We start from the raw sequence: 24,606 nt of genomic DNA on the forward strand, positions 1-24,606 counted from the left end.
AAACTAATGCTACTGCAATTCTCATTTGGGCAGCATATGTCATCAAAATGTTTCTCAGCATAGTGTAGCATATTTGCTGCTCGGTTTTGAGCAGTAGGATGTTGCAGTTCTGCTCCAGCTCGTGGGAGTAGTTTTTCACTGGAAGCACACAGATATGACCAGAGTAGTACTTCCCTCTTGGACCTGTAGCAGACCATTAATGTAAATTACTTGTCAAATGCATTTTAGATCACTGAGGTAGGATATGCTACTAGCTTGCAAGCTGTGGAATGCCATCTTTCTACAACACTCCTCAAAAATCTGCAAGGATCTACACCCTGAACATGAGCTACTACCTACAGGAGCATCTTGAGACATGATCAACTACTGAAGGTTATGTTATGGTGCCATAAAATGAAACATGTTTTTCACCCTACTATGTGTTATTTTATACTAGAAGCATAATAAAGTTATATAGTTTAATATATAGAATAAAGTTTAACGATGAAAAACATTAATAAAAGTTAAAATCATACAGTACATATTTGTTCTTGTCTATTGTGAGTATGTCTGCAACAGTCTACATGCCACGCTGTTGACTGACTACTTAAAAACACATGATGCGAGTGGTCGATAATTTTTCAGATTTAAGATAGTTCAGCTAAGCAAGGTACGTTAATTGGGGCGGTGGGCTGAGCTACAGATCACTGCTGCGCTTTCTCTGCGTTTGCGGATTCCGTTGTCTTCGTGTTTCTTGCCCATGGTCAACCTTGTCGCCCAAACTAAGTCATACGCGGCTTAAATTGCCTACAAGGAGCGTTCGCAGCTACACATACTGTACAGTTTTTAGTTAAGACATTTTGAAAATACAAAATAAAATATAAACAGAATTTTTAAGCTATGGCACACATATTTATGCAGGTATGCCATTGTAAGGAAAGACTGAAATTAGCCTGGGCCAGACTGCCATGTTTTCAGCTAGGTAGCTATCTGGCCCAGGCTAATTTCAGTGTCATCAGAGTTTCATGCCTGCTGTGTACTATGCATTTCATATTTGCCTTACCCAAGATGAATAAGACCTCTGCATTCCATTTGGAAATATGGATTCTTATTCAAATGACTGTGAACAATTGACCAAAGTGTCATGAAACCAGTTTGACTGAGACTGACTGAGGCCTTTCTCACAGAAAGTCCAGGATCCAGTTAACAAGGGAGGTGTTCAGCCCCAACCCTTTCAATTTAGTAGACGGTTTCTGAGGAATTACAGTATTAAATGCTGAACTGAAATTGTTGAACAGCACCCTTCCATCCATCCATCCATCCATTTCCCAAACCGCTTATCCTACTGGGTCGCGGTGGGTCCGGAGCCTATCCCGAAAGCAATGGGCACGAGGTAGGGAACAACCCAGGATGGGGGGCCAGCCCATCACAGGACACACTCACACCCCATTCACTCACACAAACACACCTATAGGCAATTTAGCAACTCCAATCAGCCTCAGCATGTTTTTGGACTGTGAGGGGAAACCGGAGTACCCGGAGGAAACCCCACGACGACATGGGGAGAACATGCAAACTCCACACACATGTGACCCATGCGGCGACTCGAACCCGGGTCCCAGAGGTGTGAGGCAACAGTGCTAACCACTGCACCCCCATGCCACCCCCCAAATACACTAATGCATCTTAAATGAAATAATACTGTACACAGGGTTGCCAACTCTCACACATCTGCCCTGACACTCATGCTTTCAGACTCTCACGCAAGAAATCTTAAGGCAAATCTATATTATTCTTTTATAAACCTAACATTAGCTACATCAAAAGCATTGGGGAAGTCTGGTGCAGTCTGTGGTGCGAGACTTGGGAAAGAAACTAGTTAGTACAGTAGATTCTGGTTAGCAGAATCAACAATCTGCTAAAACATCTATACATTTACAAAGGAGGAGATGTAGCCATGGCTCAAATCTTAACCCCAGTAGTATCTTTTTCTAATTTTGGTGTGTGTATGTGTGTGTGCGAGCGGGTATACCTATCCTTATGGGGACACAATGTCCCCATAATGTGATAAATATCCGTTTTTTTTTTTTTTGCTTGGTTACTTATGGTTATGGTTAGGGCAGGGTGGGGGTTAAGGCTGTCATAGTTAGCGTTAGCATTTTTCCCATAGAAGTGAATGAGCGGGCGTGCGTGTGTGTGTGCAGCGATAAATGTCTGGTGCATGTGCAGATTTATTTTTGTAGATAAAATTCATTTTATCTAGAGCATACTTGGATTCCAGTACCAACGAGTCCAAGACAACGGAAAAAAAAACGCCTGGAGACCAGATTCAAGTCCGAGACCAGACTCGAGTACTACAGCCTGGGAGATACTGTTAGCTTCATAACAAATGACCCATAGCTTATAAGAAAACGGATAAATCACAATCAGTTATCCAACCATCCATCCTCCCATTCCTCCATCTATTTTCTATGCCCACAAGGGTTCTGAGCTTATGCAGGAGGCTACAGGCCCAAGGCAGGGAACAAACCAGGATAGGGTGCCAATCCAGCGCTGGCACACACACATTCACGCACACACATTCACACCTACCAACAATTTGGCAACACCAGTTCACCTTAACATGGACTGTGGGGAAAACTAGTAAACCCCATTCAGGGGCAGGTTAAAAGGAGGGTACTGGATTGTACCTCCCACCACCCAAAATATGTTTGGAATCCCCTGGTGCCCCCCCCCTAATTTCACTAGTGTGGAATACTGTCAATCTGAAAGCGTCAAAGACCGTTTGATAAGAGCACATTCATTCACACCCTGGCAACCTGACTACGGCGATCATTTGGATCTGAGCGCTATGGGCATCTGCACGTTTAGAAGAGCGTTTTTTTTTTTTTCACTGTGTTATGCAGTCAAGTGAAGAGCAGTGAATTATTTTGAAGATTAAAGACATAACCGCTTCTCTCAAAAAAGCTACAAATGAAGTGGGAAACATCGAAAAGTAATGTTTGAGAATGTTATCTTAACGATGTACGTGGATTTTAAAAAGTCTATACATTTCACACTCAGAACAAGTGAAGAACACACCAGTGTTTGTTAAAAATAAATACTGTTAAATGAATAATTCATGTGTAAGATTTTTTATATATTAAAATAAAAAAAAAAGAAATAATCCAAAGCACAGTATGTAAAGACACAGAAGTGGGCCATAGTGCAGCTGTTACAGGTCCCAGGACCGCGCACAGATGAAAATGTACGTAGATGATGGCTGTTTTTAAATTAAAAGAGCACAGATGGGAGACATCAGTGGTGTATGTACTTTATCTAAAGAAAATCCCTATTCAACATGTCACATCATCACTCTCAAACGTATCCAAAAACAGACAGAACACATCTCTATATATCCTGTCATCTAGCAGTATGTGTTGTATAAATCTCAATTTATTCAGAGCAAAATAAACTGGAAAGCCGTCCTTAACATATGCAGAAATAACACGTACATCCAGGCTTAATTGTGGCCAGGATCCATCCATCCATTTTCCATACCGCTTATCCTATTGGGTCGCGGGGGGTCCGGAGCCTATCCCGGCAGCAATGGGCACGAGGCAGGGAACAACCCAGGAACGGGGGCCAGCCCATCGCAGGGCACACTCACACACCAGTTACTCACACACGCATTCCTAGGGGCAATTTAGCAAGTCCAATTAGCCTCAGCATGTTTTTAGACTGTGGGGGGAAACCGGAGTACCCGGAGGAAACCCCACGACGACATGGGGAGAACATGCAAACTCCACACACATGTGACCCAGGCGGAGACTCGAACCCATGCAGGAACACTTAAAAAGAAAACATGTCGGTGTTGCGGATGGCAAAACATCAGCAGGATAAGTAAAAACTGTATCTCTTCATTGTGTAAAAGTTGTACAGTTTAAGTGCTTTTGTTTAAACTGTTTGCTAACTTCGGGAAAGTCGCGCTAGATCTGTTCACTTGCTACTCACTAGCATCACATTGCGCAATCACCTCATGAGCAATAGTGATTAGTTAAATGGTGCTACTTTAGATTAGCTTAAATTACACGGTGCTAATAGTAGAATATTACATTTAGTGATTGTTGTGGTTTTCGGCGAATGCAAATAACAGTACAATTGTGACTATTAGCTTTTTGCATTTCTACAGTTTTTTTATAGTCCACTACAAAGTTAACTTGTTAAATAGCAAATCTGTTTTCAAATGTAATTTACTGTGGTTTTACTTATGCATATATCATTTTATTATACAAAATTACATTACTTTAGCTGTTTATATCTTAACAACTGAATATGTCAGTGTATTTTATAAAAAAATATATATAGTCAACTTGCCATCTGGTGGCGGCATGGTGGTGCAGTGGTTAGCACTGTTGCCTCACATCTCTGGGACCCGGGTTCGAGTCGCCGCATGGGTCACATGTGTGTGGAGTTTGCATGTTCTCCCCATGTCGTCGTGGGGTTTCCTCCGGGTACTCCGGTTTCCCCCCACAGTCCAAAAACATGTTGAGGCTAATTGGACTTGCTAAATTGCCCATAGGTGTGAATGTGTGCGTGAATGGTGTGTGAGTGTGCCCTGCGATGGGCTGCCCCCCCATCCTGGGTTGTTCCCTGCCTCGTGCCCATTGCTGCTGGGATAGGCTCCGGACCCCCCGCGACCCAGTAGGATAAGCGGTATGGAAAATGGATGGATGGATGGATGGATGGAATACTGATCTTGATGGTCCTCTGTATAAAATATAACAAGGATGTTTATTTATTGTTCGGTTTTTTTATGTGCAAAAAGAATATTGAAGTACAATCGTGCAATTAAGTCTTTTGAGAAATATCAGGATTAGTGCTGGCATCCATCCCATATACTAACAGAATCATCCTGTATTGAAAACATAATATGGTGAGTCCTGTTCTTGCATTAAAAAAATGCAATCAAAAATTTAAAAAATGAAATAAAAGTTTCAATAAAAGATTATAAATATGAACACTTTACATCAGCTTTTCATCATTCTGGATTCCTAAATATTTATAGAAATTAACTTTTTCAAGTGAAGCAGGAGCAAGTGAATATCAGAATTTTTTTTACTTAAATTTTTTAGCTATAAAACTAATTCTAAATTCGCAATGACACTGGTGAGGAATGAAAAGCTATCTGTAGACTCTTCATGGTTAAATTTATCGAGGATACTAATATGTAAATCTGCTGGGTGTACACGCAGTGGTAGACGTTAAGACCGAGACATGTAACAGAGGTCAGCTGGAGTCTAGTGCTGGGAGAGGAACATGAAATAAGAGTCAGTGACTCACTCCCCTTTCGAGAGAAATTACATAGAATTGCATCTGCTGATGTTGATGACATCCAACACCACCTGCAGGAGTTGCTGACCATTGGAGTCAATAAATCTATAATCATCACTAGGAGGAAAAACGGGGAAATCAGAATGTGCATCAACTCGTACACTGAATGTTCATACCATCTTTGACCTGTATGCTCTACTCTGTATGGATGATGCTATCAACTGCTTATCTGGAAGTAGGTGGATCTCTATCCTCATTCAAGAGTGGTCATTACCAGATTGCAATGCCGTACCAAGACAAGGAGAAGGCTGCATTCATCTGCTCAATAGAGTTCTAGCGATTCAGTTGTATGTCTCAGGGTATCTCTGGAGCTCCCACTACCTTTCAGAGAAGCTGGTCAGAGTTGATGAGAAGATGGGCGGAGTTAAATACCCGGCAATCCTGGAAGAAAACCTGTTAGAGGCTGCGAAAGACCTGAGACTGGGGCGGAGGTTCACTTTCCAGCAGGACACTGACCCTAAACATGCAGCCAGAGCTACAATGGAATGGTTTAGATCAAAACATATTCATGTGTTAGAATGGCCCAATCAAAGTCCAGATATAAATTCCATTGAGAATCTGTGGCAAGACTTGTCTGCTGCTCACAGACACTCTCCATCCAGTCTTAGCTTGAGCTACTTTGCAAAGAAGAATGGGCAAAAAAATTCAGTCTCTAGATGTGCAAAGCTGGTAGCGATATACCCCAAAAGACTGGCAGCTGTACTGGCAGCGAAAGGTGGTTCTTCTAAGTATTAACTCAGGTTGGCTGAATACAAACGCACGGCACATTTTTCAGATTTTTGTTTGTAAAAAAATTTGAAAACCATGTATTATTTTTTCCCCACTTCACTATTATGCATTACTCTGTGTTCATCTACAACATGAAATCCCAATAAAATACATTTAAGTTTGTGGTTGTAAAGTGACAAAATGTGTAAAAGTTCAAGGGGTATGAATACTTTTTCAAGGCACTGTACTGTAAACCTGTAGACCAGCCAATGGAGATGATGCATATGATAATCCATCCATCCATCCATCCATTTTCCAAACCGCTTATCCTACTGGGTCGCGGGGGAGAGGTCCGGAGCCTATCCCGGAAGCAATGGGCACGAGGCAGAGAACAACCCAGGATGGGGGGGCCAGCCCATCGCACACCATTCACTCTCACATGCACTCCTACGGGCAATTTAGCAAGTCGAGCATGACACAAAGCCTCAGCATGTTTTTGCGGAGTACCCGGAGGAAACCCCACGACGACATGGGGAGAACATGCAAACTCCATACACGTGTAACCCAGGCGGAAACTCGAACCCGGGTCCCAGAGGTGTGAGGCAACAGTGCTAACCACTGCACCACCATGCCACCCCCCAAATACACTAATGCATCTTAAATAAAATAATACTGTACACAGGGTTGCCAACTCTCACACATCTGCCCTGACACTCATGCTTTCAGACTCTCACGCAAGAAATCTTAAGGCAAATCTATATTATTCTATTATAAACCTAACATTAGCTACATCAAAAGCATTGGGGAAGTCTGGTGCAGTCTGTGGTGCGAGACTTGGGAAAGAAACTAGATAGTACAGTAGATTCTGGTTAGCAGAATCAACAATCTGCTAAAACATCTATACATTTACAAAGGAGGAGATGTAGCCATGGCTCAAATCTTAACCCCAGTAGTATCTTTTTCTAATTTTTATGTGTGTGTGTGTGTGTGCGCGAGCGGGTATACCTATCCTTATGGGGACACAATGTCCCCATAATGTGATAAATATCCATTTTTTTTTCTCTTATGGGTACCGGTTTCCTGGTCCCCATAAGGGAAAACTCTATTTTATAAAAATCAGTGACTGCTATGAAAAAACTAAAAATGCAAAAACTCTTGTATTTTGCTTGGTTACTTATGATTATGGTTAGGGCTGGGTGGGGGTTAAGGCTGTCATAGTTAGCGTTAGCATCTTTCCCATAGAAGTGAATGAGCGGGCCCCATAAGGATATACACTACATGTGCGTGCGTGCGTGTGTGTGTGCAGCGATAAATGTCTGGTGCATGTGCAGATTTTTTTTTGTAGATAAAATTCATTTTATCTAGAGCATACTTGGATTCCAGTACCAACGAGTCCAAGACAACGGAAAAAAAACGCCTGGAGACCAGATTCAAGTCCGAGACCAGACTCGAGAACTACAGCCTGGGAGATACTGTTAGCTTCATAACAAATGACCCATAGCTTATAAGAAAACAGATAAATCACAATCAGTTATCCAACCATCCATCCTCCCATTCCTCCATCTATTTTCTATGCCCACAAGGGTTCTGAGCTTATACAGGAGGCTACAGGCCCAAGGCAGGGAACAAACCAGGATAGGGTGCCATTCCAGCGCTGGCACACACACATTCACACACACACACATTCACACCTACCAACAATTTGGTAACACCAGTTCACCTTAACATGGACTGTGGGGAAAACTAGTAAACCACATTCAGGGGCAGGTTAGAAGGAGGGTACTGGATTGTACCTCCCACCACCCAAAATATGTTTGGAATCCCCTGGTGCCCCCCCCCCTAATTTCACTAGTGTGGAATACTGTCAATCTTTTTTTTTTTGTGACCAAATTTTTATTTGAGATTTTTATAACAAAGAACAAAATGGAACAAAACAGAACATACTCCACCCCCACCCCACCCCCAATACACCCTGAGACAGCAGTTCAAATATAAAGAAACAAAAAACCAATAAAGGTCACCGGCACACTCAGCCACGGAGAGCACAGATAAAAATTGAGGATAAAAGAAATAACACACTTATACCACTGAAAAATGTTAGAATTAGGAAAGTAAAATCAAAACAAAAAACAAGGAATATGGCCTCAGGACATGACCTGCAACCAATCTTTGACCAGCTGCACGTCATGGACCCAGCTCTGGATTGTAGAACCAGACGAGTTGTTAATCCGGGCTGCAGAGAGTTCCAGCAGAAGCAGATCAAGAAAGGTGGACTTCCAGACAGAAGGAATGGCACGATCAGGAGACTTCCAACGAGAGGCTAATAACAACTTGGCCGCTAAGGAGGCAGACATCAGAAGCCTCTGCTGGAAGCGAGAGAGAGAGAGAGAAGAGAAGTCCAGGAGAAGAAGGACCATGGGAGACAGGGGGATGGGAGAGGAAAGAACTGAAGAGAGAGATCTGGCCACATAATCCCAAAGAGCAGCCACTGGAGGACAGTCCCAGAACATATGGAAAAAGGTACCAGGGACCTGGAGGGGACAAAGATGACACAAGGGGTCAGGCTCTAAGCCCATGAGATGGCGTTTCCTGGGAGTGGGGTATAATCTGTGAACAAACTTAAATTGTGTTTGCTGGTGATTGGGATTTTTAGAACAATTTTTAATATTATGAAAAATAACACTCCAAGATAAGACGGGGGTGGGAGAGAGCTCCCCCTGCCAGACAGAAATTATGGGGAGAGGTTTATGAGAGGATTTGCGGAGGAGGGAATAGAGACTGGACACGGGCCTAGAAACAGGAGAAAGGGACAGAGCAAATCTGCACAGCGGGTGAAACGGAAGAGGTGAGGAAAAGGAGATATTACAGGCCCTAAGCATGGACCTCAGCTGGAGGTAGAAAAAATATGAAGAAGAGGGAAGATTAAATGTGACCTTAAGAGACTGGAACAATTTGAGACCCGAGCTATCAAAAATATCACCCAGGGTGGAGATACCTGACTGAGACCAGGGCGAGGAAGAGATGGGGCGGCCTCCAATGTTCAGGACAGGATTATGGAGCAACGGAACACTGGGGTGCCATTTTGGGAAGGGGCCCAACAATTTCTCAACCCTTCTCCATGTGCGAAGGGCCTGACAGATAATCGGACCGACTGAGGCAGAGATGGATTTGAATTTAACAGGGAGGAAAGGGAGCGAGGCTAGACGATGGGGGAGAACATATTCTGCTTCGATAGGAAGCCAGGCAGGGGGATGCTGGGGAGGACTGATCCAGCTCCAAACTGGCCTTAGAGTAAAAGCAAGGTGGTAAATTTCGAAGTCCGGTAGAGAGACGCCTCCATCCAACCGGTCACGGATTAGGGTAGAGTGTCTGACGGAGGGTCTCTTGCCATCCCAAAGAAAAGTAGAAATAGTAGACTTAACTGAGGCCCAGTACCCAGGTGGAGGGGAGAGGGGAAGCATGGAACTCATAAAATTAATTCTAGGGAGCACGTTCATCTTAATAACAGCCAGCCTAGCCCGAAATGAGAGGGGAAGAGAAGACCACGAGGAGATCGAGGCTTTAATGCCCTCGAGAGTGCGGCGGAAGCCAGCAGCTGTGAGCTCTGCAACTGATGGGTAAATGTCCAACCCCAGGTATCTGAAAGACCCTGCCTGAGGAATAGAAGGAGGAAGTGAAGAGGAGCGGCAGGCAGGATTCAACGGAAGGAGAGAGGATTTTGCCCAGTTAATCCTATAGCCAGACAGGGATTCGTATGACTGAAACAGGCTAAGGACATGAGGGAGATCCACAGGAGCATTGCCGAGGTAAAGAAGCAGATCATCAGCATATAAAGAAACTGTCTGAGGGACACCTTTCACTAGGATAGGGGAAATAACATCTGAGTGACGGAGAGCGGCAGCCAGAGGCTCCAACGACAGATTAAAGAGTAGGGGGGAGAGGGGACAGCCCTGCCTGGCCCCCTGAAGAAGCCGAAAAGGAGGAGAAATGTTGGCATTAGTCAAAAGGACAGAAGAGGGGGAGGAGTAAAGGGTCTGGACTAGGTTGGTAAAATAAGAGCCAAAACCCATTCTATGCAGGACCCTCCACAAAAAAGACCAATTCATCCTATCGAAAGCCTTCTCTGCGTCTAAAGAGAGAAGGGCGGCAGGGAAGGGAAAGGAAGGAGCAGTGTGAAGTACATGGAGGAGGCGACGGATGTTGTCGGCCGCGTGACGGGATTTAATAAAACCAGTTTGGTCTGGGTGAATCAATTTGGAAATCACCGCCTGCAGTCGACGGGCAAGCACCTTGGCAAGCAGTTTGATGTCTGAATTCATAAGGGACAACGGGCGATAGCTGGAGCAATCTGTAGGGTCCTTACCTTGTTTGAGCAACAAAGTCATCAAGGACTGATTAAGAGAAGGATGGAGATGGGAGGCAGAAATGGCAGAATTCAGCATGTGGAAGAGCGGAGTAGAGAGCTGCTTCCAGAAGGCAGAAAGGAGTTCCGGAGGGAGGCCATCGGGCCCTGGAGACTTCCCAGGGCTCATGGAGTCCAGAGCCTCTTTAAGTTCTGACATTGAAAGGGGAGCCTCGAGCATAGAGGCTTCTGGGCCTGAGAGACAAGGAAGTGGTACAGAGTCAAGAAACGAATCAGGGTCAGAGGGTGGAAAGACAGTGGGAGAGGAGAATAGATCTGAGTAAAATTGAAAAAAGCTACTGTTAATTTCCTGTGGGTCAGTGGTGAGAGCTCCGTCCTTGGTTCTAACAGAAGAAATTGAGGAGAAAGAGTCACATTGCCGGAGCCTGAGAGCCAACAACTTACTGGGCCTAGCACCTGAGACATAATATCGTGACCTAGTGCGATGAACCATAAACTCAGCGCGGTGTGACAGAAGGACATTTAGCTCCGCCCTGGTGTTTAAAATGAGGGTCTCATGATCCGGATCAACCACTACAGGACGAGCACTCTCTAAGTGAGCTAGCCGCCTTTCGAGATCACAGATCTTCCGGTGACGTTCGCGAGCCAGGCCACTGGCAAAAGCAACCGTGGCATCGCGGAGAAAGCCCTTTATTGCCATTCAGCAGTAGACTGGGTCATCAGTTGAGCCTGTATTAATTGAAATAAATTCTTCAAGTCTAGGAGTCAGATAGGCTATATATTTAGAGTTTTGAAGCAAAGAAGTGTTGAGCCTCCATCTTGGGGCCCGAGGAGAAAGAGTAGGTACAGCTAAGTGGAGGAGAGCACACTTGTGGTCAGACAAAGAGGAAGAAATCAGAGAAGCATTAGAAACAGCAGAGGCAAGAGAGCGAGAAACAAAGATATAGTCTATGCGAGACTGGGATTTGAAGCGAGGTGAGAAGAAGGAAAATTCTCTGGCGGAGGGGTTAATTAGGCGGAATGAATCGACCAAATTCAAGTCCTCCACGAATTTACACAGGGAACGTGTGGAGGGAGGCACCCGGCTACCCACGAGAGAGGGAGATTTATCAAGGACAGGGTTGTGGACAGCGTTAGCATCAGTTCCAATAACAAGGTCAAATTCCTGAAATTTAAGAAGGTGGTCAGAAAGATCCCGAAAGAATGAGGCGCGTGGGGGAGTGGGAGCGTATGCGGCAACAAAGCAGACCTTCCTACCCCCCAGGTCAGAGAGGGCGTAACAGTACCTGCCGTCAGCATCCCCCCCAGAGTTAAGAATATGAATCTGAAGGGACCGCTTGACTAATATGGCTACTCCACATCTACGTGAGGAAGCTGATGAAGTGGAGATAACCCTGTAGAACCTGGAGGCCGCCCGCAGTGCATCTCGCTGGAGAAGGTGGGTCTCAATTAAAAAGGCAAGGTCGACGTGCTGCCTCTTCAAAAAATCAGTCACACTGGACCGTTTTTTGGGAGTATTCAGAGCCCTAACATTCCAGGAAGCTATATTTATATTGGCCATGATCAAAACAAAACAGACAGTAAGATGTAAACAAGGAAAAAAAAACAAGTTAACAAAATCTCAATATGCCAGACATGAACCAGAAGCTGAATGTGCCGGTCGATGAACCGTGACTTCAAGAAGTAAGTCTCAGGGAAAAACCCCTTCCCACCCCCCCAAGCAGACACAAAAATCCCCCAGACCCATGCTCCGGACAGGCAACGCAGCAGTAACATAGAAGATATTAAAAAACTAAATCGGGACTGCGGCCAGGTCCAGAACAACCCCCTCCCGCCCCCTCCGACCGAAGTCAGAAACTGCGCGCACGTGGCGCCCGAAGCTAAGCCGCAAAACAGACTAACTCCGCGCACACGTCCCCCAGCCTATTCTGAGTAACAGAGACACAGATAAAACAGACCCCGTGCCACTGCTGCTGCCCCGTGTACCGAACAGGAAAAACGGCAAATGGGAGTAGTCAGGCAATAGCACTAAAGCAGACATCCAATTAATAAACTAATAGAAGCAGGCGAAAAGTGCAGAGTAAAACAAAAACAAAAACATCCCATAACAAAACAATATACAGGACCCACAGCGATCGCAGAAAAATTATAATAAATGTAAAAATAAATGAATAATAATATATAAAAAAGAAAACGGCAAACCCAAAGGGGAGCGAAATAATTATACGGGAAGAGTCCCAAGAGACTGAAAATGATCCATGGCGGTATTCGCGTCCTCCGGAGTAGCGGACATGACCTGCTGGCTTCCAAAAGACAGCTTCAGGCGTGCAGGGAAAATCAGGAAAGGAGAAAGACCCAACTCCTTCGCTCTCCGGATCGGCGCGTTCATCGCCTTCCTGGCTGCAGCCGTCTTGGCGCTAAAGTCTTGAAAGAAGAAAATTCTCCCACCTTCAAAACTGAGGTCCTGGACTTTGCGGGCTTCACGTACCACAGCCTGCCGGTCACGGAAGTCCATGAAGTGCATGAGGATGGGAGGCGGACGAGAAGAGGTATCGGACCGGCCATGCAGCCTGTGGGCATGGTCAATGGCTGGCTGGAAATTAGGAAGATGGGGGAAAATAGCTGGCCAGAGGCTGTTAAGAAAAGACCGCATATCGCCCCCTTCGCGCCCTAGTTTAATCCCAACTACTTTAAGATTAAGGCGACGGCTGCGGTCCTCAATCTCAGTGATTTTAACATCCAGGGAAAGTAGGCCCTTATTAAAATCAGCCAGCTCCCTGGAGTGTCGATCGGTCACAGACTTCACAGAGGCGACTTCTTTTTGAATAGATTTAAAGTCCGCCCTCAGCGAGTTCAGGTCAGCGCGGAGCTCCGAATGGTGTTGCTGGAGCGTGCCATTTAAGGAGTTCACCTGTTCGGAAACGAAGTTCTTCATTTCCTCAAGAAAAGGTGCCAGGAGAGGGGAAAGGGCCTCTTCAGAAGCGCCGCCATCAGAGCGGGGCACTTTCTTCTCCGGACTGGAAAGAACTGGGCGAGGTCTGCGCTGATTAGCAGCCATCAGGAAAAATAAAAGAATGAGCGCCGAATTCGTATAGAATTGCGAACGGGTAAGTGGCAAGGGGACTGACTAAAGGGCAAATAGGTGGATGGGACGCGCGGACGAGCAGAGTTAGGCAGCCATTAGCGACGAGCGTCACGTGACCTCCTCCAATACTGTCAATCTGAAAGCGTCAAAGACCGTTTGATAAGAGCACATTCATTCACACCCTGGCAACCTGACTACGCCGATCATTTGGATCTGAGCGCTATGGGCATCTGCATGTTTAGAAGAGCGTTTTTTTTTTTTTTTACTGTGTTATGCAGTCAAGTGAAGAGCAGTGAATTATTTTGAAGATTAAAGACATAATCGCTTCTCTCAAAAAAGCTACAAATGAAGTGGGAAACATCGAAAAGTAATGTTTGAGAATGTTATCTTAACGATGTACGTGGATTTTAAAAAGTCTATACATTTTAAACTCAGAACAAGTGAAGAACACACCATCCATCCATCCATCCATCCATTTTCTTAACCGCTTATCCTACTGGGTCGCGGGGGGTCACTGCGATGGGCTGCCCCCCATCCTGGGTTGTTCCCTGCCTCGTGCCCAACACTCGAATAAGGAATGAAGTCCTGGCCTACTTTGTTGAGAGGTCCCTAGCCAAGGATGAAAATCCTTTGGATTGGTGGGGACATAATAAAGAGAAATACCCCACCTTGGCCAAATTAGCCAAATCCTACTTATGTATCCCGGGCACCTCAACAGCATCAGAGCGTCTGTTCTCTGCTGCAGGTTGCATAGCTTCCAAAAAAAGAGCCCAGATCATGTGGACATGCTGACATTTTTGCATTCCAATTAAAAATTTTGGAATCAGTGAATAAGAAATGTTCATATGCACAACTTTGAGCAGTGAGTTTTTCTGTTCTACCTCTGTATCCATCCATCCATCCATCCATCCATTTTCCAAACCGCTTATCCTGCTGGGTCGCGGGGGGGTCCGGAGCCTATCCCGGAAGCAATGGGCACGAAGCAGGGAACAACCCAGGATGGGGGGCCAGCCCATCGCAGGGCACACTCACACACCAGTCACTCACACATGCACACAGGTCTATGGGCAATTTAGCAACTCCAATTAGCCTCAGCATGTTTTCGGACTGTGGGGAGAAACCGGAGTACCCGGAGGAAACCACCTCTGTACCAAAAAGTAATATTTTCTTTATTCCAATTAAACATTTTGTAGAAGTGAATAAGAAATATTTATATGCAGTACTTTGAGCAGTGAAAGTTGACCTGTTCTTCTGATTTCTACCTCTGTTTCAAAAAAGTAATATTTGTTTTTTTTTATTTATTTTGATATTTCAACAAATTCTGCTGCTTAATATCATTTTCAGCATGTTTTTGTCCTAATTTCATAATGTGAATATAATAAGAGTACAACAATTGTTTTGCTTTTTATTTATTTATTTATACTTTAGATATTTAGAGAAGTTTTACTGTTCAAAAACAAACTTTGTTTTTCATTTAAGGTTTAAAATATCAAAATTAAAGATCATTAAACTCTATGTGGCTTTTGCATTTTTTAAAGTTTACTTTTTATGGTTTTATGATTTATGGTTTTATAATGTTAAAAGCAAAACATCAAATTAAAGAAGAGTTTAGTTTTTATCTGATTAATCGATTAATCAAAAAAATAATCGCCCAACTAATCGAAAATCAAAATAATCGTTAGTTGCAGCCCTAATTAAAAGCCAGTGAACCAGTCTATTTCCAACAACTATGGACAAAAATGCTCTGTGACTGAATATTTTGCATAGGGACCAATTCCCATTGTTTCCTAAACTGCATTCTTTTCTGTACATTCATACTTTCCTTTGCAGAAGATTGATGTGATGTGAGCATTAAGATGGGAGGTGCAGAGACAGCGCCAGAGAGACACAAAAAAGATGGCATGAACATGGCAGTGTTCTGTGACGCCAGGCATCTTAAATAATGCTGAGCTGTGCCTCAATAAAGATATAATTATGCAGATGCCCCCCAACGGCACCTCCCGCCTCCCCTCAAAGGTCAAGTTAATTTTATTTCTATATAGCGCCAGATCACAACAGAAGTCATTTAAGGTTACCTTTCGTATAGAACAAGTCTATACATTGTCCTTTTATTAAACAAACTAAATAGCCTTCTGTTATTTATCTTATTTACACAACAACTTTTCTCAAAAAAGCTACAAATGATGTGGAAAACATCGAAAAGTAATGTTTGAGAATGTTTTCTTAGCGATGTAAGTGGATTTTAAAAAGTCTATACATTTCACACTCAGAACAAGTGAACACACCAGTGTTTGTTAAAAATAAAAACTGTTAAATTCATATGAAAGATTCTTTAGCATATTAAAATCATTCAGTTCTATCCATGAAAAAAAGTTAATCAATATAGGACTGCACATGACTTCTAAGTTAACTTTTAATAATGTGTTCATTTCTGATACAATTTCATTTGCTCTCAATGTACTTGTACATAACAACAACAAAAAGAAGACTACAAAAAGACAACTATGGCATATATACCCAACTGAATGGACGATTTTATGAGTCATACACCTTCTTGTTTCCAGGATATACCGTATGTGTGTTTGCGCACATGCGTGTGTTTCGGTAAAAAAATGAAATAATCCAAAGTACAGTATGTAGACACAGAATTTGGCCATAGTGCCCTGATGCAGCTGTTACAGGTCCCAGGACCGCGCACAGATGAAAATGTACGTAGATGATGGCTGTTTTTAAATTAAAAGAGCACAGACGGGAGACATCAGTGGTGTATGTACTTTATCTAAAGAAAATCCCTATTCAACATGTCACATCATCACTCTCAAACGTAAAAAACAGACAGAATACATCTCTATATATCGTGTCATTTAACAATATGTGTTATATAAATCTCAATTTACTCAGAGCAAAAAAAATGGAAAGCCGTCCGTTTAATTTACTGCCTTAACATATGCAGAGATAACACGTAGATCCGTGCTTAATTGTGGCCAGGTTATAATGGCCGATACAGTCTGAGCAACATTGAATAATGACAAATATATACTTTTTCACATTCTGGTTCAGTGTAACAGTGAAAATAACTTCTAATTAAACTGCATAAATGCCAGGACAAGATACCAGGTAGCGTAAAGAAACAATTAGACATTTAACATGTTAATAATAAGATATATACTGAACAAAAATATAAACGCAACACTCTTGTTTCTGCTCCCATTTTTCATGAGATGGACTTAAAGATCTACAATTCATTCCAGATACACAATATTACCATTTCTCTCAAACATTTCTCACAAATCAGTCTAAATGTGTGATAGTGAGCACTTCTGCTTTGCTGAGATAATCCATCCCACCTCACAGGTGTGCCACATCAAGATGCTGATCTGACATCATGGGTAGTGCACAGGTGTACCTTATACTGCCCACAATAAAAGGCCACCCTGGAATGTGCAGTTTTTTGCTTTATTGGGGGTCTGGGGACTCAGAACCGGTCAGTATCTGGTGTGACCACCATTTGCCTCATGCAATGCAACACATCTTCTTCGCATAGAGTTTATCAGATTGTCAATTGTGGCCTGTGGAATGTTGGTCCACTCCTCTTCAATGGCTGTGCGAAGTTGTTGGATATTAGTGGGAACTGGTACACGCTGTCGTATACGCCGGTCAAGCACATCCCAAACATGCTCAACGGGTGACATGTCCGGTGAGTATGCTGGCCATGCAAGAACTGGGACATTTTCAGCTTCCAAGAACTGTGTACAGATCCTTGCAACATGGGGCCGTGCATTATCTGTCTGAGTGGCTGGTCTCAGACGATCTTGGAGGTGAACCTGCTGGATGTGGAGGTCCTGGGCTGGTGTGGTTACACGTGGTCTGCGGTTGTGAGGCCGGTTGGATGTACTGCCATATTCTCTGAAACGCCTTTGGAGACGGCTTATGGTTGAGAAATGAACATTCAATGCACGAGCAACAGATCTGGTTGACATTCCTGCTGTCCGCATGCCAATTGCACGCTCCCTCAATGCTTGTGGCATCTGTGGCATTTTGCTGTGAGACAAAACTGCACATTCCAGGGTGGCCTTTTATTGTGGGCAGTATAAGGTACACCTGTGCACTACCCATGATGTCAGATCAGCATCTTGATGTGGCACACCTGTGAGGTGGGATGGATTATCTCAGCAAAGCAGAAGTGCTCACTATCACACATTTAGACTGATTTGTGAGAAATGTTTGAGAGAAATGGTAATATTGTGTATCTGGAATGAATTGTAGATCTTTAAGTCCATCTCATGAAAAATGGGAGCAAAAACAAAAGTGTTGCGTTTATATTTTTGTTCAGTGTATATAAAAAAAGATGACTAACACGGGCACCCTTTTCACAAACCACGTTAATGTTCGGTTTGTAAGAAACGAGACGGCATTTACTTTCGCTGGTAAAGTCTTGAAGAGTAATCCTGCACTTTAAATCACTATTTTACCATTTTGACAATACAGTTAAACACCTGTGTGTAACATTTGGGACATGAAACAGTAATTAACTACTGTACTAACCTGTTCAAAACTTAAAAGAGCACAGAGCGGAGACATCCGTGGTGTTTGTATTCCAGGCGTTTCTTTACCTACAGAAAATCCCGCGAAACTTCAACAAATGTTCCCGTTAGGCTATAACCCCCTCTGGCGGTGCACAAAGGAATATCGATTCTAAAAAATATTTTTTTTATAGTTAGTTGAGAGTTTGTTTTGTATATTTGTTTATGCTGCATATATGCAGCATAAACAAATATACAAAACAAACTCTCAACTAACTATATTACTGCAAAAAAATATTTTCAAATACGTCATTTATTTTTGCATTTTATGAACGGGGATTGCGCCCCTGGGATCTAGCCTGGGTGAGCGCGTGCATTAAAACGCGCGTCGTTCTAGAATTTACAGTCGCTTATCAATCATTTTCATCGTTCTGTGCATGGTGAGGGACTTATTTGCTCTCTTCCGACAACGAATCCTTATAACTTATACGGTATCGATTATTTTTGGTTGATTTTAGCAGATATGTCATACTATATTAGAAAAATACAGTTTTGAGCTGTACGATTAAATCGCCTTTAATTTATTAGGTAGTACCCATTATAAGTTATGTGTTTTAGGGTAAAGTGTTATCCACATCGAACAGCGTAACATACAATAAAATTCTTTTGATTTACAGATAAAATGGCCACCAAACGACCCCACTCCGATACTCTCGACGAATCTCCGTCGAAGAAAAGGAGAAAGAGTCAGGAAGCACAGACTAGCGAAGCGCAGACTGCCGAAGCGCCTCGCCGTGACACCCAAGAACTGGGTTTCAAAATGCCCCGCAAAGGTTTGAATCAACAGATGACTGTCTTTGACAGAGAATGAGAATTATAACTGAAAAAGTTAAATTATTCTGACATTAGCATCTAATAGGAAAACTAATGATAATGCAGATTTAACAAACCAAACTCCAGGATAGGTATGCGGTAATGAAATATTAATGAATGCTATTTAAAATTAATAGTGAAGTATCCTCAAGTCTATTCTCATGGAGAAAGTGCCGTATGGATTCTTTTCTTCAAGTGTACCTGTCTAATGTTGTAGAACCTTTGGAGGAGCTTTATCTGAAGGGGAAGCTCCTCGGGCAAGGTGGTTTTGGAGCTGTCTATGCCGGAAGTCGGAAGAGCGATGGCCTCCCAGTAAGTCCCCAAGTGGTGTGATCACAACATGCATAGTGATATCTGTCCAGAGATCCATCGTATCCTGTAAAATGTGACACCATCTCAATACACTCATTTCTTCCCCCCTTTAGGTGGCCATAAAGTATGCCAGAAAGGGTGGCATGCAGATAGAAATGGTAAGTGTCCTCAGCCATGGAGCTGGGTTTCTTTAGATGAATTTCTGCCTAAACAGTTGCAGCTCTTGGTTAAGCTCAAAGCTGCAGGGATTTTAGGAACTGTAGCAGCTTGGATTGAAAACTGGTTAACTGAACTAAAGCAGCGAGTAATTATTAGAAGCACAATGTCACAGTGGGCCTGCATTCATAGTGGGGTACCGCAGGTTTCAATTTTAGGACCACTATTGTTCCTAATTTACATTAATGATATTGACTCAATACATACAGTAAGCTGATTAAATTTGCAGATGACACCAAGGTGGGTGGTGTAGCAGGTACTGATCTAGCAGTAGAGAGGCTACAACGGAATCTGGATTTAATTAGTGACTGGGCTGATACCTGGCAGATGGAATTTAACATAGATAAATGTAAGGTAATCCATTCAGTGAGCAGAAACATAAAGATATATATACAGATATTTTATGGGTTCCACTGAAATAAAGGTAGCTGATTACGAGAAAGATCTCGGTGTGTATGTTGATGCTTCCATGTCCCACTCTGGCCAGCATGGGGAAGCAATAAAAAAGGCCAATAGGATGTTAGGTTACATCTCTAGGTGTGTGGAGTTTAAATCAAGGGAGGTGATGCTACGATTATACAAATCCTTGATAAGACCTCACCTAGAATATTGTGTGCAGGTTTGGTCACCATACCTTAAGAAGGACATTGTTGCCTTGGAAAAGGTGCAATGTATGGCTACGAGAATGATTCCTAGTCTTAGAGGAATGTCTTATGAGGAGAGCTTAGCTGAGCTGAATCTGTTTAGCCTCGAGCAAAGGAGACTAAGGGGGGGATGTGATCCAGGTATACACGATTCTAACAGGTCTGGATGCTGTTCAGCAAAATGGCTATTTCAATATTAATTTAAATACTAGAACTCGTGGCCATAGGTGGAAATTGATGGGAGAACATTTTAAACTGAATTTGAAAAAGCACTTCTTTACTCAGTGTGTAGTTAGAGTATGGAATAGTCTTCCTGCTAGCGTAGTGCAAGATAAAACCCTGGGTTCCTTTAAATCAGAGTTAGATAAGATTTTACCAACTCTGACCCATTAGTTAACTTCTCCCCAAACAAGCTTGATGGGCCAAATAGCCCCCTCTCGTTTGTACATTTCTTATGTTCTTAACATATGTTCATCCCCTTCGTAGCTTGGAGTTGACGAGCCCGTCCCCATGGAAGTGGCCATAATGACCCTCGTCAACCTTCCGACATCTTGCAAGAACGTGATTAAGCTAATCGACTGGTTTGTTGGGACCAATGAATATATTATGGTTTTGGAAAGGCCGGACCCATGCCTGGACCTCCTCCAGTTCTGCAATTCCAAAGGAGGATTCCTTACTGAGGAAGATGCTAAGCATGTGCTGGTGCAGGTTCTCCGTGCTTTGCGTCACTGTCAGGAGGCTAACGTCCTGCATCGTGACCTGAAGCCGGAGAACCTGTTAATCAAAACAGACACTCTGGACGTCATACTAATTGATTTTGGATGTGGAGACGTCTGGATGGATGACTCCTACAGGGAATTTGCAGGTCAGCAAGAGAGGCTAATTAAAAACCTGTCATTCTGGATTAGTAGCAGGTAGTGTTTAACCCAGTGTTCAACAAAACTAGACTTGTGATTAAACTCCCTGTTGGGAAGTTGGATTTGTATTCTTGGGTCCTAACCTGGCTTGCTTCAGTAAAAATACCCAGCTGTACGAAAAGTTTTGTGAGATGTTCACCTTGTTGTTTCAGGGACAAATGCCTACGCTCCCCCAGAGTGGTTCCGGAAACGGAAGTACAGAGCTGGCCCTGCCACGGTCTGGTCGGTGGGGGTCACACTCTTTGAGATGGTGTGTGGCTACCTCCCCTTCCGCAGCAAGAGGGCAATTGTTTCCGGCCGCTATAAATTCCCACCATGGGTCTCTCCAGGTGAGTAGCTTACATTTTGCTCCGTGACTTGAGTTCCACGAGAGGGAATATTATTTTATGACTAACAGTGCAACTCTCCCAATCTGTTCCTTGACAGACTGCCGTAATATAATTGAACAGTGCCTTACGCTGAAAGTGGCAGATAGGCTGACGATGGAGGACATTGAGCTCCATCCTTGGTTGAAGTAGAGCTGACAGTGGGCTCATTCCAAAAAATACTTCTTGCCTCTAGAAAGGTATGCTGCTCTCTCACTTAAAAATAAAAGATACAGATGATATAGCAGTTGCTTTGCATCAACGTAGCTTGTAACCCTTGGGGATGGTTTAAAAAGCAACCATTGTTGTACTTTACTTTAGAAACTTAACATGTCACCATTTGAGGCAAGGGAGAGGAAGTCACTGCTGAGTCTTGGGACAGGTAAGAGAAAACCGTCCTTGTGTCTCATTCATTTGCTCACCACAAAGGTCTTCATGATTTATTTTGCTCTTGGAACCAGTGAACAAGTCTATTTCCAACAACTATGGACAAAAATGCTCTGTGACTGAATGTTTTGCATAGGTTCCAATTCCTATTGTTTCCTAAACTGCATTCTTTTCTATACATTCATACTTTCTTTTGCAGAAGATTGATGTGATGTGAGCATTAAGATGGGAGGTGCAGACACAGCGCCAGCGAGACACAGAAAAGATGGCATGAACATGGCAGTGCTCTGTGACTCCAGGCATCTTAAATAATGCTGAGCTGTGCCTCAATAAAGATTCAATTTTGCAGATGCTCTTTATATGTGTTTTTCGTCTCTTTTGGTGTCCCTAACCATGGTTGCCTGAATATCCAAGTCATGTTATGATGATCTGACCTGAATTAAGACAAGGGCAGAGCAAATGGGGAATCCAGACATCTTGGGGTGATGCATGCTGGGTACTTTATCTAGGATTGTATTTAATGATTGACGAGTCATGAATGAGTCTGGCATGTTTTATTAATTACAACTTTACTGAGCAGCACTACAACAGATACACTGATTTGCACAATAGTGGCTTTGTGTCTCCCTCAGACCCAAATTTATACTTGCTGCAAACACTTTCTCTCAGTCACTCATGCTTGTCCTGCATGTCTCAAGGGTTGTTTAAGGTAAAACTAATGCTACTGCAATTCTCATTTGGGCAGCATATGTCATCAAAATGTTTCTCAGCATAGTGTAGCATATTTGCTGCTCGGTTTTGAGCAGTAGGATGTTGCAGTTCTGCTCCAGCTCGTGGGAGTAGTTCTTCACTGGAAGCACACAGATATGACCAGAGTAGTACTTCCCTCTTGGACCTGTAGCAGACCATTAATGTAAATTACTTGTCAAATGCATTTTAGATCACTGAGGTAGGATATGCTACTAGCTTGCAAGCTGTGGAATGCCATCTTTCTACAACACTCCTCAAAAATCTGCAAGGATCTACACCCTTGCTGAACATGAGCTACTACCTACAGGAGCATCTTGAGACATGATCAACTACTGAAGTTGTTATGTTATGGTGCCATAAAATGAAACGTGTTTTTCACCCTACTATGTGTTATTTTATACTAGAAGCAGCAAAATATCCATTCTACAACAGCGGAAAAAAATATATAATAAAAAATATTTAATTTATTAGCATTTCTGCTAACTTTGAAAACTGTCAGCAGAAGAATTAGCTTTCACTAACTGTAAATCCACTAACATTTTCACAGGTAAAATGAATAAAGTTTAACGATGAAAAACATTAATAAAAGTTAAAATCATACAGTACATATTTGTTCTTGTCTATTGTGAGTATGTCTGCAACAGTCTACATGCCATGCTGTTGACTGACTACTTAAAAACACATGATGCGAGTGGTCGATAATTTTTCGGATTTAAGATAGTTCAGCTAAGCAAGGTACGTTAATTGGGGCGGTGGGCTGAGCTACAGATCACTGCTGCGCTTTCTCTGCGTTTGCGGATTCCGTTGTCTTCGTGTTTCTTGCCCATGGTCAACCTTGTCGCCCAAACTAAGTCATACGCGGCTTAAATTGCCTACAAGGAGTGTTCGCAGCTACACATACTGTACAGTTTTTAGTTAAGACATTTTGAAAATACAAAATAAAATATAAACAGAATTTTTAAGCTATGGCACACATATTTATGCAGGTATGCCATTGTAAGGAAAGACTGAAATTAGCCTGGGCCAGACTGCCATGTTTTCAGCTAGGTAGCTATCTGGCCCAGGCTAATTTCAGTGTCATCAGAGTTTCATGCCTGCTGTGTACTATGCATTTCATATTTGCCTTACCCAAGATGAATAAGACCTCTGCATTCCATTTGGAAATATGGATTCTTATTCAAATGACTGTGAACAATTGACCAAAGTGTCATGCAACCAGTTTGACTGAGACTGACTGAGGCCTTTCTCACAGAAAGTCCAGGATCCAGTTAACAAGGGAGGTGTTCAGCCCCAACCCTTTCAATTTAGTAGACGGTTTCTGAGGAATTACAGTATTAAATGCTGAACTGAAATTGTTGAACAGCACCCTTCCATCCATCCATCCATCCATTTCCCAAACCGCTTATCCTACTGGGTCGCGGGAGGTCTGGAGCCTATCCCGGAAGCAATGGGCACGAGGCAGGGAACAACCCAGGACGGGGGGCCAGCCCATCACAGGGCACACTCACACACCATTCACTCACACATGCACACCTATGGGCAATTCAGCAACTCCAATTAGCCTCAGCATGTTTATGGACTGTGGGGGGAAACCGGAGTACCCGGAGGAAACCCCACGACGACATGGGGAGAACATGCAAACCCCACACACATGTAACCCAGGCGGAGACTCGAACCTGGGTCCCAGAGGTGTGAGGCAACAGTGCTAACCACTGCACCACCATGCCGCCCCGCGGCTAGAAATTAAACATTAAAAACTTTAAAGAATGGTAATATAACTTGACCATAGTTTTTAGTTACATAAATATTTTAAGACGTAACATGAAAGTTTTTCAAAGTAAGATGTACAGATGTTTTAAGACGTAGCATGAAAGTTTTTCAAAGTAAGATGTACAGATGTTTTAAGATGTAAGATGTTTGGGGTGTTTTACAAAAACATTTTGTTATGTGTTTGCAGCCCAAACGTATTTTTAAAAGGTACGAAGTTTTATGCATTCATTTTGTGAATTAGTTTTGAAATCTAATATGAAAATGGCTTTTAATTTACAAAAGCAAAGTTGTAAAAATTTTGTAGGCTTTTTATCAAAGGAGATTTTGTTAATGTAACATGA

The 24,606-nt window shown here is 43.0% G+C and overlaps 1 protein-coding gene across 15 annotated transcripts in view; it reads left to right on the top strand.

Annotated features, from left to right (window-relative positions):
- LOC125713312 (serine/threonine-protein kinase pim-3-like) overlaps positions 1–24,606 on the top strand; it is a 104,404-nt gene that overhangs the window by 20,965 nt on the left and 58,833 nt on the right. For 4 of the 15 annotated variants that reach the window (XR_007383536.1, XR_007383542.1, XR_007383534.1 and 1 more), the window contains exons 1-5: positions 18,431–18,619; positions 18,709–18,864; positions 19,122–19,216; positions 19,330–19,374; positions 20,563–20,941. The exons of 1 other annotated variant lie outside the window; for it this stretch is intronic. Coding sequence is in view for 3 of the 14 variants with exons in the window: in XM_048984320.1 (XP_048840277.1) it covers positions 18,714–18,864; positions 19,122–19,216; positions 19,330–19,374; positions 20,563–20,941; positions 21,146–21,322; positions 21,420–21,511 (939 nt within the window). In the remaining 11 variants the exon portion in view is untranslated. Of the gene's footprint in view, positions 1–18,430; positions 18,620–18,708; positions 18,865–19,121; positions 19,217–19,329; positions 19,375–20,562; positions 20,942–21,145; positions 21,323–21,419; positions 21,559–21,679; positions 21,741–24,606 lie in introns of those variants that run through there. 10 more of the 15 variants (XR_007383539.1, XR_007383543.1, XR_007383540.1 and 7 more) reach the window with 6 other exon arrangements.

This window comes from Brienomyrus brachyistius, chromosome 18 (genome assembly GCF_023856365.1).
Source record: "Brienomyrus brachyistius isolate T26 chromosome 18, BBRACH_0.4, whole genome shotgun sequence".
Lineage (NCBI taxonomy): Eukaryota > Metazoa > Chordata > Actinopteri > Osteoglossiformes > Mormyridae > Brienomyrus > Brienomyrus brachyistius.